At 37.5% G+C, this 16,628-nt stretch overlaps 1 protein-coding gene across 12 annotated transcripts in view; it reads right to left on the bottom strand.

The window, feature by feature from the left end:
• Window positions 1–16,628, bottom strand: part of Ralgapa1 (Ral GTPase activating protein catalytic subunit alpha 1) — a 202,448-nt gene that overhangs the window by 143,458 nt on the left and 42,362 nt on the right. For all 12 annotated transcript variants that reach the window (XR_005876329.1, XM_040743064.1, XM_040743065.1 and 9 more), the window contains exons 8-12: window positions 10,453–10,591; window positions 8,951–9,159; window positions 6,758–6,997; window positions 4,128–4,325; window positions 419–553 (exon numbers count right to left, since the gene is read on the bottom strand). Coding sequence is in view for 11 of the 12 variants with exons in the window: in XM_040743064.1 (XP_040598998.1) it covers window positions 419–553; window positions 4,128–4,325; window positions 6,758–6,997; window positions 8,951–9,159; window positions 10,453–10,591 (921 nt within the window). In the remaining variant the exon portion in view is untranslated. The remainder of the gene's footprint in view (window positions 1–418; window positions 554–4,127; window positions 4,326–6,757; window positions 6,998–8,950; window positions 9,160–10,452; window positions 10,592–16,628) is intronic.

The raw sequence follows: 16,628 nt of genomic DNA, 5'->3' as shown, positions 1-16,628 counted from the left end.
ACACACTAAATATAAAACAAAACTAATTATATTTTCTAATTCAATTTACTTTTGCTTTATTAGTCTTGAATTTAAGCATCTTTTTTCATCTATAAACTGTGTGTAATGTTAGCATGTATTTTATGAAAAATATGATATATGACAACTCATGGATGTGAGCAGTGAATTGACACATGAATATGAATATATAATTATTACACATGAAATTCCAAACTATGGGCATTTGAAAAATTTAATGACTGTTTTGGTGTTTGATTTTGTTTTTAAGATAAAGAGCTAGCTTGCTAGCTCATTGTTGAAAACTTGCCTAGCATGCCACACACACAAAGACACACACACACACACACACACACACAAAGACACACACAAGCACGCACGCACCCATGCACGCACACACATTGAGTATAAAGCTACCCACCTGCAAAACTGCCTGCGTACCAGCTTGAATATTTTGTTCTGTGGCTTCTTCAGAGGCATGAAAAGCATCTTGGTAGGAACCATTTTTGGTCCAACTAGAATTTCGAACATGCTCAGAAATATTGGTCCCATTTTCCTGAAGCAAAATGTCAAGAGTTTTAATATTTCATCAATCAGAATGCTACAAGGCGGCGACATAAAAGGTGTATGGAATTATTAGACCCCACTATTAAAGTGCTTTAGGGGCCTGGCCAGAGGCCTCAGTGATGGAGAGCCCTGGCTGCTCTTGCAGGTGGTGCTCCTGGTGCCCACACCAGCAGGCTCACACTGTCTGTAACCAGCTCCCCAGCACCCTGACGTTCTGAGAGCACCTCACTCCACACAAACCAAAAATAACAAAAGCAGATCAAAAGATCAAAAAGCTATTTTAACTGATCATACTAACTAAGATGTATTCACTGCAAAAAAATTCTAATAGTAAAAATTATGGATAATGACTAGCTAGAATTAATATCACATCATATATGGAGTCATTTGTCTATGTATATTCACATATTCAACAATCATATTATACTATTCACAGCTTTATAAAAGATTACTTCTAATCTATATTCATATACATAACTTGAAAACAGATTTTAAGAACTGTAAATTCTTGTAACTGTAATTTTAAAAAAACCAAACTGTTCAACCACCCACTACTGAAGCTTTCTGCCTGAGTTTTGGTGCTGTTAGGTAGTACAGGTTACAAGTTTCCTCAGATAAACGCCTGTTTTGTGGTGGTGTAGGGTGTGTGTGTGCATGTGTGTATATGTGTGTGTGTTGTATGCATGTGGGTGCACAGGTGTGTTCAGGTACTTGTAACCACGCGTGCTTGTGTAGATACTTGAGCCCCTGAGCCATTCCCCCCCCCCCCAATTCTAGGGTTCCTTTCCCATTGATCTACCTGCTGTTCAGACTGTATTACCACCTTCAGGCAGAATATAAAGTATTCTCTTTCATGCTCTAGAATAACAGTAGTAACTGTTTTATAGTACAAACTTAGCTTTACAGGATATTCTGAACACTTTGGGGGTTCTTTACTGGAAAATGCCACTGGGATTTAATGAGATGAACTAAGAAATGCCTAATGTCCTACAAGGTGCATGGGAGTGATGAAAACTCATAGAAAAATAGCCAACTGTCTTCCAAACATGTTAAATGCTAAGTGAAATAAAGACCCACTCATTATTATCTAGATCTATAATTTCATTTTATAACGCCAAAATTTTAAGCATTTGCAACATATATTGAACTTACAGGTGGCAATCAATGAGTGACTGTATCATTTGGGTTAATAGCCTTACAAGGGCTCCTGGCACTTTCAAAATTCACTGTTAAAGGCAATACTGATGTGAATAACCAACAGAAGACACACCTATCAATGCATCTTTATCAACTCACCATCCCGCAATCTATTCCTTACTTCTATTTATTTTTTGTTTGTGTGCAGTTTGTTTTTTGGGGCGTGTGTGAGTGTGTGTGTGTGAGTGTGTGTGTGAGTGTGTGTGTGAGTATGTGTGTGAGTGTGTGAGTGTGAGTGTGTGTGTGTGTGTGTGTGTGTGTGTGTGTGTGTGTGTGTGTGTGTGTGTGTTCACTGCTGTTGAGTTGGGGGTCTCACTATATAACTCTTGGCTGTCCTGGAACTATGTAGATCAGACCGGCCTCGAACTCACAGAGATCCGCCTGCCTCTGCCTCCTGAGTGCTGGGGTTAAAGGCATGCGCCACCACTGCCTGGCCTGATAAGCTTTAAACTCCTAATTTCATCTCAGTTTCTAGTTCCTAGAGAATCTAACTCATAACAAGTGTTGAACAATCAAAAGACAAAAGTTTTCTTAGGTCTAAGGAATAAATGGAATCTGTGACCCAGTGCTACCTCTGTTCCATTTTCTTTCTGCTCTGTTAATAAGTTATAGTTGTTTTTTTTAATCACCAACAGTATGTCACAAAAATTCTGAATTCTGCAGTTAGCCCTAATACAAAAGTGTCTAGAGAAGAATTTAAAATACTCCAGTTTGTGGTGGGTAGCCATTCACAACATAATCAGACTATATTTTGAGAAAAGATAGAACAATAATTTGATCATCACACACAAAGTATATGCTTTTAACATCAATTTTGATTTGGCACATGTTTAAAATACAGCAGTGTCTACCTCTGATATACACCCGAACCCCTTCGTATTCATAGGATGCAAAAACGAATATGGGATAAGTGAACAATTTAGCAACAGTGAAAGGTTTCTGAATGTACAGCAGAAAATTACAATCAAATACATGATGAATGTGAGTTGTTCTTGGCACACTGGCCTGTGATGCATTTCATGACTGGACTACAGTCCTGGCCCTGAATATGCAATATATACAATATATACTGAGCTTGTCTTCCCACCACAAAACATTATTGAAAGCCCATCAGATTCAGGACTACAATGTGTTATGACCTGCAGTGTTTTTACTATACATGCAGTTTCCTGCTTTTAGAAAATACAATGGCATAATTATTAAACAAACACTTAATATAAAGATATAATATTTTCCTATTGTCATTCTCCAGTATGGAAGTATCAAATTAGTATTTTTTTTGGATTGGACTGTGTCAAAATGTTCGATTTCTTTTCTTTTCTTTCTTTTATTTATTTGTTTATTTATTTAAATGTTTGATTTCTTTTAAATTAATGTTAAGCTGCTGACTTTTGTAGCAGTTTTAAAAACTGAATTTTAGCTTGACACTAAGACAGAATTTCCAACAATTTTTAACATGGTCTTAGAGATATTTCAACATTTTGCACTACATATTTATACAAAGTGTCATAATTAGCACTGATGATGATAAAATGAAAATATCAATTAACTATTAAATATGCTGTACATGCGCCTGTCCTCCAATATCAAATACTCAGCTAAATACTCATATTTATTTCATTAGTGTGGAAATTGGTTTTTGTCTTTTTTTGTTGTTATTTTTTCGAGACAGGGTTTCTCTGTATTGTTTTGGAGACTGTCCTGTAACTCGCTCTGTAGACCAGGCTGGCCTCCAACTCACAGAGATCCACCTGTCTCTGCCTCTTGAGTGCTGGGATTAAAGGTGTGCGCCACCACTGCCCAGCTGTGTTTGTCTTTAATAAATGGTAAAATTATATATATACATACATATATACATATCAAAAACTTTGAAAATAAATTTAATGATTTATTCTTAATGAATGATTCAGATATCTTTTTTTTTTTTTTTGAGACTACACAGCATTAGTTGGCCTGGAATTTGATATGTAGACAAGAAGGGTTTAAATTCACAGAGATCTGGCTGCCTCTACCACATGAATGCTGGGATGAAAGGTGCAAGTCACCTTACTTATCCCAGATACCTTTGTTATACAATGATATACACAGGGTTGTGTAAAAATTTATTGGGTAAAAAAGCTGCCAGTGGAAAGTTTCAAAGCCCTGATATACACAACATAACCTAAATGTTTTTGTTCATATTTTGCTTTTGGATTGTGACATAAAAATAAAAATAAAATTGTGACATCAGAGAATGTTGCAGAAAAGCACTGAAGAAAATTCAGTGAGATAAAATGCAAAATATACTGAAAGGTACCTTTAACTTTTTAAATATACTCATATCAACACAGAACTTACATTAAAACATATATATCTTATAATTTTACCTCTTCTCGTTTTTCTCCATCTTCTATTGAAATATCATGGTCTGTGACATTTTCAAGGCAAGGTATATCTGAAGAACTAAGCACACGTTCTTCAGGCTCTTGCATAAACAAAGGCTTTTCCTCTTGTTGAATCCATTCTTGATACACTTTTACCACTTTTCTCATAGCTGCTGCTTCACAAATTGGTAATAAAAATGCCTAGTAAACAGGAAAAAATGAAAAAGAACAATACTTTTATTTTGCCACAAACATATTAATATATTTCTCATCATATACAATGGGGATATAAACAATTTCACAAACTTAATTCATTAACTATTAATCAACCCAGAAAAAACCTTTTTTGGAGGGAGGCATTCAGACAGGGTTTCTCTGTGTAGCATGGGAGCCTCTCCTGGAACTATCTTTGTGTAGACCACGCTGGCCTTGAACTCACAGAGATCCGCCTGCCTCTGCCTCTTGAAGTGCTAGGGTTAAAGGCATGCGCCACCACCACGAGGCACAAAAGGGCCTTCTATCTCCAAATATTTTGTAACTACATTGAAAGAGAAATCCAGTAGATAGCTATTCAAACAGAAGGAACAAATATTTGTTTTAATTGCATTACTTCTAAATGGTAATATTCTTTGTTTCATGAAACTTCACTCTTGCAAAGTTTAATATAAATATAACTTTTCATAATAAGCTACATTATATAAACTTACACTTACTGCTGTGTTCAGAATAATTACTACTAAAGTGCTTCCATAAAAGATTTACTACAGATGAAGAATACAGACATTGAATAAAATAAAAGTGATGATGTGATATATGAAAGGAGAATTCAACATAATGACACTGAAGAAAAATAAGAATGAAATGGTGGAAATGAAAAATAGCAAATCATATTAAAAGTTCTGTGCAAAGTTTCACCAACAGAATAGATGAAGCAGAAAAAAAATAACTGAGCTGGAAGCAAGATGGAGGAACGGGAACAACCCAGTAAGGGCAAAATTAAGGTAATAAAAACGTACAAGTCAGAATTCCAAGACTCACATAACATTATGAAAATATGAAATCTAAAGGTCAGGGCATATGAGAAAATTTCATTTTAAAGACACACAAAACATTTCAAAATAATCAAAACAGAAAATTCCCTAGAGTTAGGAAAGAGATGCCCAGCCATATAAAGGAGGCATTCAGGACACCAAACAATAAGGCCAGAAAGAACTTCCCCTTAAATTCTAACTAAACTACTAAATATACAGAACAAGAAAGCTTATTGAAAGTGGCAAAGAAAAACATCAAGTTACACATAAAAGCAGATCTATCAGAATAAAAGCAAATTTGTCAACTTAAACTTTAAAAAGTAGAAGGTACTAGAAATGGGTTAATAATTGAGGTTCCTTCTGCCCAGGTTACTTTGGCTTGTGTGAAGTCAACATAAACTGAAGAATGATACACAATAGAAGGTTGATGCGGGAGGGAGAAACCACTGGTAAGGGACCCGCTCTCCTGTAAACAAACAACCCTAATGACACTAGACATGAGAAGGGGAGAGCTAGTTGAGAAGGGTTAGGGGTTAGCCGAAGTGGTAGGGGCACAAAAGAGCAAGGGAGACTGTGACTGAAAATGTCATAATGAGGGTTGGATTAATTAAAGTCAGGCAGCAGGAAATGGAGCAGTTACTCACAGCAGTCAGGAGCAGAGAGAAAAGAAGCATGCACACTTCCAGTACTGATCTTTCTTTACTCCTACAAGATTCAGTACACTAGCCCAAAGAATCATGTCCACATGGGGCTGATGGTTCCCACAGTAATTAATTATAATCAAAACAATCCCCCATGCACACAGACCTACCTGATCTAGGCCATTCCTTAGATTCTCTCCCCTGATGACTCTAGGTTGTGTCAGGTGGACAATTAAACTAACTACCGCAGTGCGCCAACCAGTTTATGTTGACTTCACACAAGCCAAAAGTAACCTGGGCAGAAGGAACCTCAATTGAGGAAATGCCTGTACCAAACTGGCCTATGAACAACCTATGCTGCATTTTCTTGGTTAATAACTGATGGGGGGAGGACACAGCTCAAGAGGTCGGCGCCACCCCTAAAGCAGAGGTTCTAGGTGCCATAAGAAAGCAGGTTGAGCACAAGCCATGAGGAAAAGGCCAGTAAGTAGCAATTCCAAGGCCTCTGCATCAGCTCCTGCATCCAAATTCCTGTTTTGAGTTTCAGCTCTGACTTCTTTTGGTTGATGGCCTATGAATTGTACGTAAATCCTTTCCTCCCCAGGTTACATTCGGTGCCATGGTGTTTTATCACAGCAACGGGAATCCTAACTAAGACACACGGTGACTAATTATAAATTACTCTGGTAACACAGGGAACACAAAGGGGAGGCAAAAGGAAGGATGAGGATGCGACTTCAGTAGAGCACCTGTTTAGCACACACAAATCTCTGTGTCTTATTATGAGAAGAAACCAACAACCAGAAATAGGAGGGTAAATGGAAAATGGTGTTGATTTTCATGTAAGTTTAAGAAACTTAAAATTAACTTTAGAATCACTTTTAATAGCTAAAAATCAATATATCCAGTAATGATGACAAATTTTTCATTACAATCTAAAAAATGTTCATAGGTATTTTACCTGGCGAAATATCTCTGTGACAAAGTTTACATTGCTTCTTTTAGATGAAAACACTCTGCGAACAATTTCAATGTCTGTGAGATGTTCTTCATCGATGCTACAGAGACTAGAAGAGCTAGGTTCTCGCTCCGTGAGAGTGCTTGTATTAGAATGAGATTGTTCTGGCTCTGTTGTTTTGTCTGCTTTATCAACATTATCATTTTTGTTTTCTTCTCTGGATACCAAACTAGCAGCTGCTCTCTAAAACAAAAACAAAAGTCAGAGAACATCATTATCACTCAACTTAAATGTTTTGCTTTTAGTAAATATTGGCATATCCCAAGGCCACATCCAACACTGTTTCAAAGCCAGATATACAATTACACTTAGAATCTATGCTGAATAATTACGCAGAAATGCAAATAACACCTAAGTGACCTCAAATGTGTAGTAACAAATCATCCACTTACTTGTAATGAAATAGAGGTGATTCAATTAAGTTATCAATTAAGCCCATATGAAAAAACTTTGAGCACACAGTCACAGAGGAAGCACAGGTTTTTTTCAAGTAAACAGCATCAGGCTATTTATTTCACAGGGCTGATGCACTTACGAAATCACAGACTGTGAAAGCATGTACAATACCTGCACATTCAAGCCAGATGGGAACCCAGCACTGCAAGGTGGAGGTGGACATGGGATCCCACCTTTAACCAAGAAGCTATCTGCAGCTGACACCCACTGACAAAGGGAAAAAATCAGGTTTCTCCAGTGGAATCTCACTGGGTGTATTAGTCACACTTCAGTGAAGGTTCCATGGCCAGAAGGAATTGGCAATACAAAACTAACTCAATGGCATTTTTATAGACTTTTTGTCTCATTTTGCTTTTTTTTTTTAATATTATTGGTCTTCTGCTTCTTTTTTATTGTTATTTTTGTAGGTGTGTGTGTTTCTTGTTTTGTTGTTTTGGGTTTGTTTGTTTTAAGGAGAGATAAAGAACATAAGGAGGTGGGAAGGATCTGGGAGGAAGCAGGAAACAGAAAAAATAGGGTCAAAATACATTATAGTTTCAATAAAATTGTTTAAATTCATAGAAAAGAAATAAAGATTTGATATTTAAGTCTGTGCCAACATAAAATTCAAATAAATGGTATCACTCAGTAAACACACACACACACACACACACACACACACACACACACACACACACACACACACACACACGAAAGCACAGTTGGGAAAAGAGAACTTGAAAAAGAAGGGTAAGGATGAAATAAACTGTTCAATTAAAAAAAAACAAACCAACGACAACATAATTTAAAATCCTAGTTTCTCCACTGTATAGCTATATAACTTCCTATTCTACTTTTTTTTTTTTTTTTTTCGAGACAGGGTTTCTCTGTGGCTTTGGAGGCTGTCCTGGAACTCACTTTGTAGACCAGGCTGGCCTCGAAATCACAGAGATCCGCCTGCCTCTGCCTCCCGAGTGCTGGGATTAAAGGCGTGCGCCACCAACGCCCAGCTTCCTATTCTACTTTTAAACTCAGTGTCTCGGTGTCTATTGATAATGGAGGGATTTGGGTCAGACTTCAAATCTGTATTCTGTAAATACTTACAAAATAAAAAGGATGAGGTTGGAAGATAAATCATTAGGTAAACTGATTGTGATGCAAGCATGAGAAACCAGAGTTAAATTAAACATATACTGCATAGGAAAAAAAATCATGCAAAGGGCCAGTACTGTCTCCAATTTCAGTAATCTCCAATGGATCGGATCTCCAAACCTATACTCTATGAGTAAAGAAGACTATCATACTATTAAACTTCCGAGATAAATTGGAAACTAAGAGTAATACATGTTTAAAATTATCTTCCATATTCCTCAAGTTTTCTTTTCCTTAAAATTGTTTTTAGGTATTTATTATACAAGTTTTATTTTCTATTAAGAAATTAATACTACTTTTGTCTTTTTTTTTTTTTTTTGATTTTTGAGACAGGATTTCTCTGTGTATCCCTGGCTATACTGGATCTCACTGTACCACCACCACCCAGCTAATACCACTTCTACAGTAACAGTTAAGGTTTGAGTTATGAGATAGATTTACTCAAATAACCCATCACTAGCATCCATTCTAAACATGCTGTATACCTAAGGCAGATAAACTCAGGAAGCCATTTCTGACTTTAACAGCCTTGCTTCATTTGTATATTACCTGAATATTCTTTGGCAAGACTTCACCTTCCATCCCAGGAATATTAGGTCCTGAATGTGGTTTTGGCTCCAGCCAGAAAGAAACCAGCCATCGAATGACAATAACCCGAGCTTGGATGAAAGGCTCTTTTGTACAGTATATTGCTTCATTGGTTTCAGCATCCTTCTTTATCATCACATAATGAGGCTTTGGTCTCATCTGTGGGATATCTATGTGAAAATGGAAAACAAAACATGAAATGAAAAAAGCAATTACCCTTAGCTAAGCCTACACTTCTAAACTCTTACAGAGATATTCAGACACTAAACTGGTTTTAGAAGTGTTAGTTTAAAAACATCATTTTATATTGTCTGATGTTAGTTAAGAACCTAGAAGAGCTGGGTGGTGGTGGCGCATGCCTTTAATCCCAGCACTCAGGAGGCAGAGGCAGATGGATCTCTGAGTTCAAGACCAGCCTAGTCTACAGACCAAGTTCCAAGGCAGCTAGGGCTGTTACACAGCCTATCTTGGAAAACAACAACAACAACAAACCAACAAAAATAACCAACCAACAAAAAACATTCAATGAGATGGCCATGATGGCAACACCTGATCCTACTAGGTGCCTGAATTTGCTATAAGGAACATCCTTCTTCAAAACAAATTTTCTACATACAGATTTATCTCTTTTTTTTTCATATATGGATTGCCCAGTTCTGCCTCTAATCCAGATTTGTGCACAGGGTTCTAATGCAAGGTTCCACCAGGTCATTTGACAAAACCACTAACATTTGGACAAGTCATGAGAAAAAGATTCAACAATTTAACTATTTATACCATCTGATTGTTGGTTGAACCCTTGAGAAATATTAGGGGAAAAATTCATAATACATAGTTTAAAGTCAGGCATGATGGTACATACCTGAACTCCTAACCAGCCCACAGGAGGCTGAGACAGGAAGAATACAGTCTGGGACCAGTCTGGTCTAGGTTATTGGGCTCGGTACCAAGTTCCAGCCAACCTAGGCAGCTTAACTATCTCTCTGCTCAAAGTTGAAAAAAGAAAAGAAAAAGTACACACACGCACCCTAGTGATACTAGAAACATTAAAATTCAATTTAATCTACTGCTAACTCTAATGGATGAAATTCAGAGAGTAATCTTTTAATGAAACCTTTCCATTCTCAGTAAAAATTTGTTACTATAAATGCACATTCAGCCGGGCGTTGGTGGCGCACGCCTTTAATCCCAGCACTTGGGAGGCAGAGGCAGGCGGATCTTTGTGAGTGGAGACCAGCCTGGTCTACCGAGCGAGTTCCAGGACAGCCTCCAAAACAATACAGAGAAACCCTGTCTCAAAAAAACAATAAATAAATAAATGCGCGTTCTTTGTGAATCTGGGTGTAGCATCAATACAAACAGTAAATGTGATCGGTCAGTTTCTTGCAAATAACAAATACCAACTTTACACTAACATTTTATTCTTGTGTGTATTCTTTTATAAAATTACAATTTATACCTACCAAGTACAGGATGATATAAACTATTTTCCTTGCAGATGTTTGGGAAAATATAAGGCAAGTAAAACTTCTTAAAATGTGAAAACAAAAATGAAAATCCCCTTTCTTGGTTTTCTTTGTTCTTCCATTCTAAACTTTTTACCTAAAAATAAACAATTCTGTTAGAATCATCCCAGAAGACAGAATCTCTTACATATAGTTTAGCTGTTATAAACAAGTTTATAGAGGTTATGATATACTGAACCTTTAGACTATGATCATAATATATAGCAAAAGTTCCATTCTTTATTTTTATTAACATTTATAAAGTAGTTTCACTATACAATTTCCATATATACATATAATATGCTTTAATTATAATGTATTCTTTAAAATTAGTCTATATAAAATATATTATATATATTTAAAATATCTTACACTAAATTGTATATTACAAGATTATGAAAATGACTCATTTGACTATATGAATGACAAATATACTAATGTTCTTTCCTCTCTATCCCTTCCTGAATAAATGCGATCAAAGGCATAGGTAAGTGTGGCTAGGAGTGAGTGTGTGTGTGTGTGTGTGTGTGTGTGTGTGTGTGTGTGTGTGTGTGTTCACAGTGGTAGTAGGCAAGTACAGATATCAAAGTCTAAGAACAGGAAGCACGGTATACATGAAAGGAAGCAGCTCAGTGGAGATTTGAACTTGAGATGTGTACAGAGACTGTTCATGCAGTGTGGTGTAGAGGCACAGGAGGACACAGAGTAAGATACTCTATTGTACACTTTCAGCAAATGAGAAGGATACCCAAGAGAGGAGTTTGCAAAGGTCCAAGGTGAGTTATTGGAATCTAGCCAAGTTAAGGAGAATGTCTGCAAAACATGGAAATGGTGATGTGGATAAATGTGATCACGTTAAGAAGGCTAACAAAATAATATTACTGAGAATATGAGACAAGTTTGTCACAAAGGGAAGGATGGAGTAAGGGGGACAGATCTGTGTATACATATTAATCTTTAACTTTAGTCTTTAAGAGATTCCAGAAATAGCAACACTCAGCACCGAGAGCAGTAAGTATCCAAGTACCCCGATACTGGACTCTAAGCACATATCTCCAGAATGGGCCAAGGAAAGCACAAGATAAAACTGTAACTGGAGCAGTTTGTGGTGGTGCACTTTTAATCCCAGCACTCAAGATGCAGAGACAGGTGAAACACTGGGAGTCTAGGTCAGCCTGCTCTACACAAGTGCCATGACAGCCAGGCCTATGTCAAAGAGCCTGATTCAGAACAAACAAATTTAAAAACAGGAAAAAAAATCAACAACAACAAAAAGAATTATATTGAGGAACAACATGGATCAGTGGTAAAGGAACTTGCCAACAAGCCTGGCAACCTAAGCTCAACCCTCCAGGACACACAGGGCAGAAGGAAGAGAATCAACTCTCACAAGCTGTTCTCTGACCTCCGCATCTGCATCATGAACACCCCTCGCCTCCCTCCATGAAATAAATAAAAATGTAACAATCCGCCCCCCCCCCGCAAAAACAGGGTTTCTCTGCATAACCCTAGCTGTTCTAGAACTCGATATGCAGACTAGGCTGACCTTGAACTCACAAAGATCCGCCTGCCTCTGCCTCCCAAGTGTGCGAGTGCACCACCACTGTCCAGCAAAAATATAACGCATTTTTAAAAGAATTTTATTAGAGACAATGCAAAATGCATAGAAATCATCTTGAAGTCACAAGAATCCATCAACTTATGTGGAGATAAATAATTATATGAATAAATAAATAGGAAAGGAAGAAGAATCTTTGCAGATAATTCCTGACCTACATGAATGTAGATACCACGACAGGATTGTTTTCCAGTGTTGGCTAAAAAGAGAAAAAATTCAAATATCCCAAGGGATACACACTTGGCATATACACATAGATAACTAATTTAAAAAAAGGAAAGAACTGATTATATTAAAACACGAATGAATTTGTAAAGCATCTGCCAAGTAAAAGAAGCCAGTCAAAAAAGAATATACTGTGTGAGTCCATTTGGACCTCACTAAATGAATTCATTTATTTGAAATGTTAAGATAAGCAAACATAGATTAGTGTTTCCCTAGGGCAGGATATGGAGTGATACTGGAGTGAGAGTAATACGCTTGGGATTTTTTTTTTGAGAGGAAACTAAAATATTTCAAAATTATATGGTCCTTAAAAACATCCACTAAACTGCACATTCTATGTGACAGCCAGACTGAATGTATATGATATATAAATAAAGTTGTCTTTAAACAATTATTAGTTGGCAACCATCATAGTAAAAATTCAACCAGATGGCTGGGCAGTGGTGGCATGTCTTCAATTCCAGCATTCGAGAGATAGAAGCAGGTGGATCTCTGTGGGTTTGAGGCCAACCTGGTCTTGAGAAACCCTGTCTCAGGGGGGAAAAATTCAGCCAGAAGTCGACAAGAGATACTAAAACTATGATTAAAAATTTGAAGAGCAGGTTATATAATTAGAATAGATTTCACCCAAGTATTGACTGATTATAAAAGGAAAAATACTATTAATAGTATTACCACATTTGAAAAGCCAGGCAGATACAACTTAGTAAAAGCACCAAGAGCTACACTACAGATATACATAAATTTACTGAAAAAGACCCAGAGATTTTAAAAAAATCATTAAATTATAAGACTCAAAATACAAGAGAAATTCTTTGTGACACTGACTGAACTAGAAAAATATTTTTATTTCTTTTATTCTTTAGGGTTTGGGGGGGGGTCTTGCTATATAGCCTTGGCTGGCCTGGAACCCACTATGTAGACCAGGCTGGCATTCAACTCTTTAGAGATCCACTTGTCACTATTCCCACTGCTGGGATTAAAGGAGTGTGCCATTATTTCCAGCAAGATCGTTTTTCTCCTTGAAAGCAGCATCAAAAGTCTGATTCATGAAAAAAAAAACTTAGTTTCTTGGACTTCATCAAATTAAAAAGTATCTTTTCCTCAAAAGAAAGGAGACAGACAAATGACTCTGGATAAGTCTTTGCCACACAAGCTCAATGATCTGAGTTCAATGCCCAAATGCCCACCAACATTACAGGTTAAGTGACTGTGGTATATCTGTACAATAAAATCTACTCAATAAGAAAAAGAAAATGGTAAGACCCTATTGCTGAATAATCACCCATTTTGGTCATAGGTCATAGAGATCAGTCTCAAAATGGCCAGAAAACTTTCTCCTGTTGGCTAGCTAACATACTTCTGGAAGGTACTATGAAGGCTTCTGGGGGGGGAAGAGACACTAATGGTCTTATCTAGGACTGGATCCTGAATGGTAAAATATTGAGCTGCCACGAAAGTTATGCCCACTGATGTAATGACAGGTATGGTGTTATAGGGGTCAACAACTACTTTCTGATTGGATTAGAGGCCTGTTTCACAGGAGGACTTTCATGTCTCGTACTGTAAACCTGGCAAAAATCCTTTGACTGGAAAGTTCATAGGCCCTAGTGAGGAAGCCGGTGGTGATGCTTTGCTAAATGGTCATTTGTCAAACTGTTTTCTAAATACTGGTGTTTGCATCCATACATTTGTTCTACCCTGAATCATGATCAGAAAAGCTTTTTCTTGCAGTGAATAATAGTTAATACAGAAACTCCTTTTCAGAAACTGGTCAAACTGCTGATAAGAAGTGGAGACCTAGGCAATCAATGGGGCCTTGGGCAGTAGATCAGTATTTATCCCTGGCACACAAATGGACTTTGGGTACCCATCCCACAAGAGGGATGCTCTCTCAGCCTGGACTATTGTGAGAGGGCCTAGGCCCTGCCCTGGATGAAATGACAGACTCTGGAGCTCTCCCATAGAGGGCCTCGCCCTTCCTGGGGAACAGAGTGGGGACTGGGTGGGGAACTGGAGGAGCTGGTGGGGATGAGAGTGGGGGAGAAGGGGAGGAAGAGGGAGCTGGGACTGACATGTGAAGCAAGCTTGTTGCTAATTCAAATTTTTAAAAATCTAAAAAAAAAAAAAAAGAAGAAGAAGTGGCTGTGAATGCTTAGCCATAGATGGATCAAAATATAACTCATCCAAGGCTTACAAGAACACATGGAAAGAATGTAAAACTCAAAGGATGGGGAAGGGAAGTTTATAGTTTTGTTTTACTCTTTGGGGGCCTGCCACTGAGCTCCCAAAAAAACACATGGAGACTTATTCTAATTTATGAATGCCCGGGCTTAGCTGTGCTTGTTTCCAGTTAGCTTTTCTAGCATAAATGATTACGTTTCTTTAACTACATTTCGCCTCTGAGCTTTTTAACTTTCTTGATTCTATATATGTTTTTCCTTCTTACTCAGTGGATGGCTGGGTGGCTGGTCCCCGCATCATCCTTTCCTCACTCCTCCCTCTTCTTCAAGTCTAGATTTCTCCTCCCATTTATTCTCTCTGTCTGTCAGCCCTACCTATAATTTCTCCTGCCTAGCTATTGGCTATTCAGCTCTTTATTAGATCAATCAGGTATTTTAGGCAGACAAAGCAACACAGCTTCACAAAATTAAACAAATGTAATATAAAGAATGCAATGCACTGTTGCATCATTAAACAAATATTCCACAGCATGAACACATCTTCAACTAATATTCCACAACAAAAGTTGTGAAATTCTGTCTTCTGGTCATGTCTTGGACTGTTGCACAAATAAGCTCACAGTAGCTATGGCTGCCTGCAAAAGATCAAGCCAGTCAAAATTCCAGCATGGGTGGGAGACAGGCTGTCAAGGACCAGTCCTTGCAGAGGAGCTACAACGGTTGCTGAGGAAGGGAGAGTCACTTTTCTTTGGGAATGTGTCTTCTAGTAAGTTGCCCATGCCACAGCAGATGGCCCCATACCCATGCACATATGGTCAATACTAACTGGACTCTGGAAAATGATGATGAAAAAGAAAGAGGAGGAAAAAAAAAGAATAATCTGGAGGGAGAAAGGTAAGGGGTCCTGAGGAGAGCTGAAAGGAGGTTGTAGGGGGTGGTTATGATCAATAAACAACGCATACATATACGAAAATTTTCAAAGAAAAAAGTTTAGAACAAATTATTGATCCATACAAGAGTATGGATGATTCCCAAAATAATTATGTGGAGAAAGAACACCACAAAAAAGATGAATATGTATGATTCAGTGTATAAGAAATATGATGAAAATCACACATCAACTGTTGCTGGGAGAGGGTTGCAAGAATGCATTATAAGGGATCAAAGAAAACTTCAAATGCTGAATGTGTGATGGTATCGAGAGACAGGGCATTAAATCATGACTGATCTACAATGTCAGCATTTCAGAAACTGAGTTGGGAGGATTATGATTTGATGCCAGGCTAGGATAAGCTAGGAGGTGGAGGGAGAAAAATACGAAAAGAAAGATCCAGCAAATGATAGAACCTAAAGTCAAAATTAATTGTATAAGCAATTACAGCTCAATTAACCTATAAGGCAGTTTTAAAAATTCATATGAAGCATACACTTTTAAAAAGCAAAATAACGATGACAGTAATAAATGCCCATTGCGGAACATTTCCTGTGTGTTGTGCCTATTTTTACTTAGTATTTTGCACTGTTGAAGGTTCAAACCAAATAGATAGTATTCTATAAATGAGGAAACCTAAATGCAGAACGGTTACATAATCTGACAAAGGCTACACTACTAGTCAAATGTATAATCAGGATTCAAACTCTGCTAATCTAGCTCGGGATACATATTAACAGTATTGTGTCCGTTTCTCAAATAAAAGAACTTTTGTATTTCAAATAATTATAAGAAGTGTGTATGAAAAGGTGTTTTCGCCGGGCGTTGGTGGCGCACGCCTTTAATCCCAGCACTTGGGAGGCAGAGGCAGGCGGATCACTGTGAGTTCGAGACCAGCCTGGTCTACCGAGCGAGTTCCAGGACAGCCTCCAAAGCCCCAGAGAAACCCTGTCTCGAAAAACCAAAAAAAAAAAAAAAAAAAAAAAAAAAAAGAAAAGAAAAGGTGTTTTCATCAACCAGAACACACGTTATTTCCCATCTAGAGATGAATAGATTACCTTCTTGTTTAAGTGTAAATTAGTTTTCCCCGATTCCTATCCTCTCAGTCACCCTCATGTTACATCTTGAGAGACTGATCCTAAAACAGTACCTGAGCTGCTGGTTATCATGGAAGAAT

Source organism: Mesocricetus auratus, unplaced genomic scaffold (genome assembly GCF_017639785.1).
Source record: "Mesocricetus auratus isolate SY011 unplaced genomic scaffold, BCM_Maur_2.0 Super-Scaffold_15014, whole genome shotgun sequence".
In the NCBI taxonomy this organism is placed as follows: domain Eukaryota; kingdom Metazoa; phylum Chordata; class Mammalia; order Rodentia; family Cricetidae; genus Mesocricetus; species Mesocricetus auratus.
Note: the sequence above shows the minus strand (reverse complement) of the source record. Positions and strands in the feature narration are given on the sequence as shown.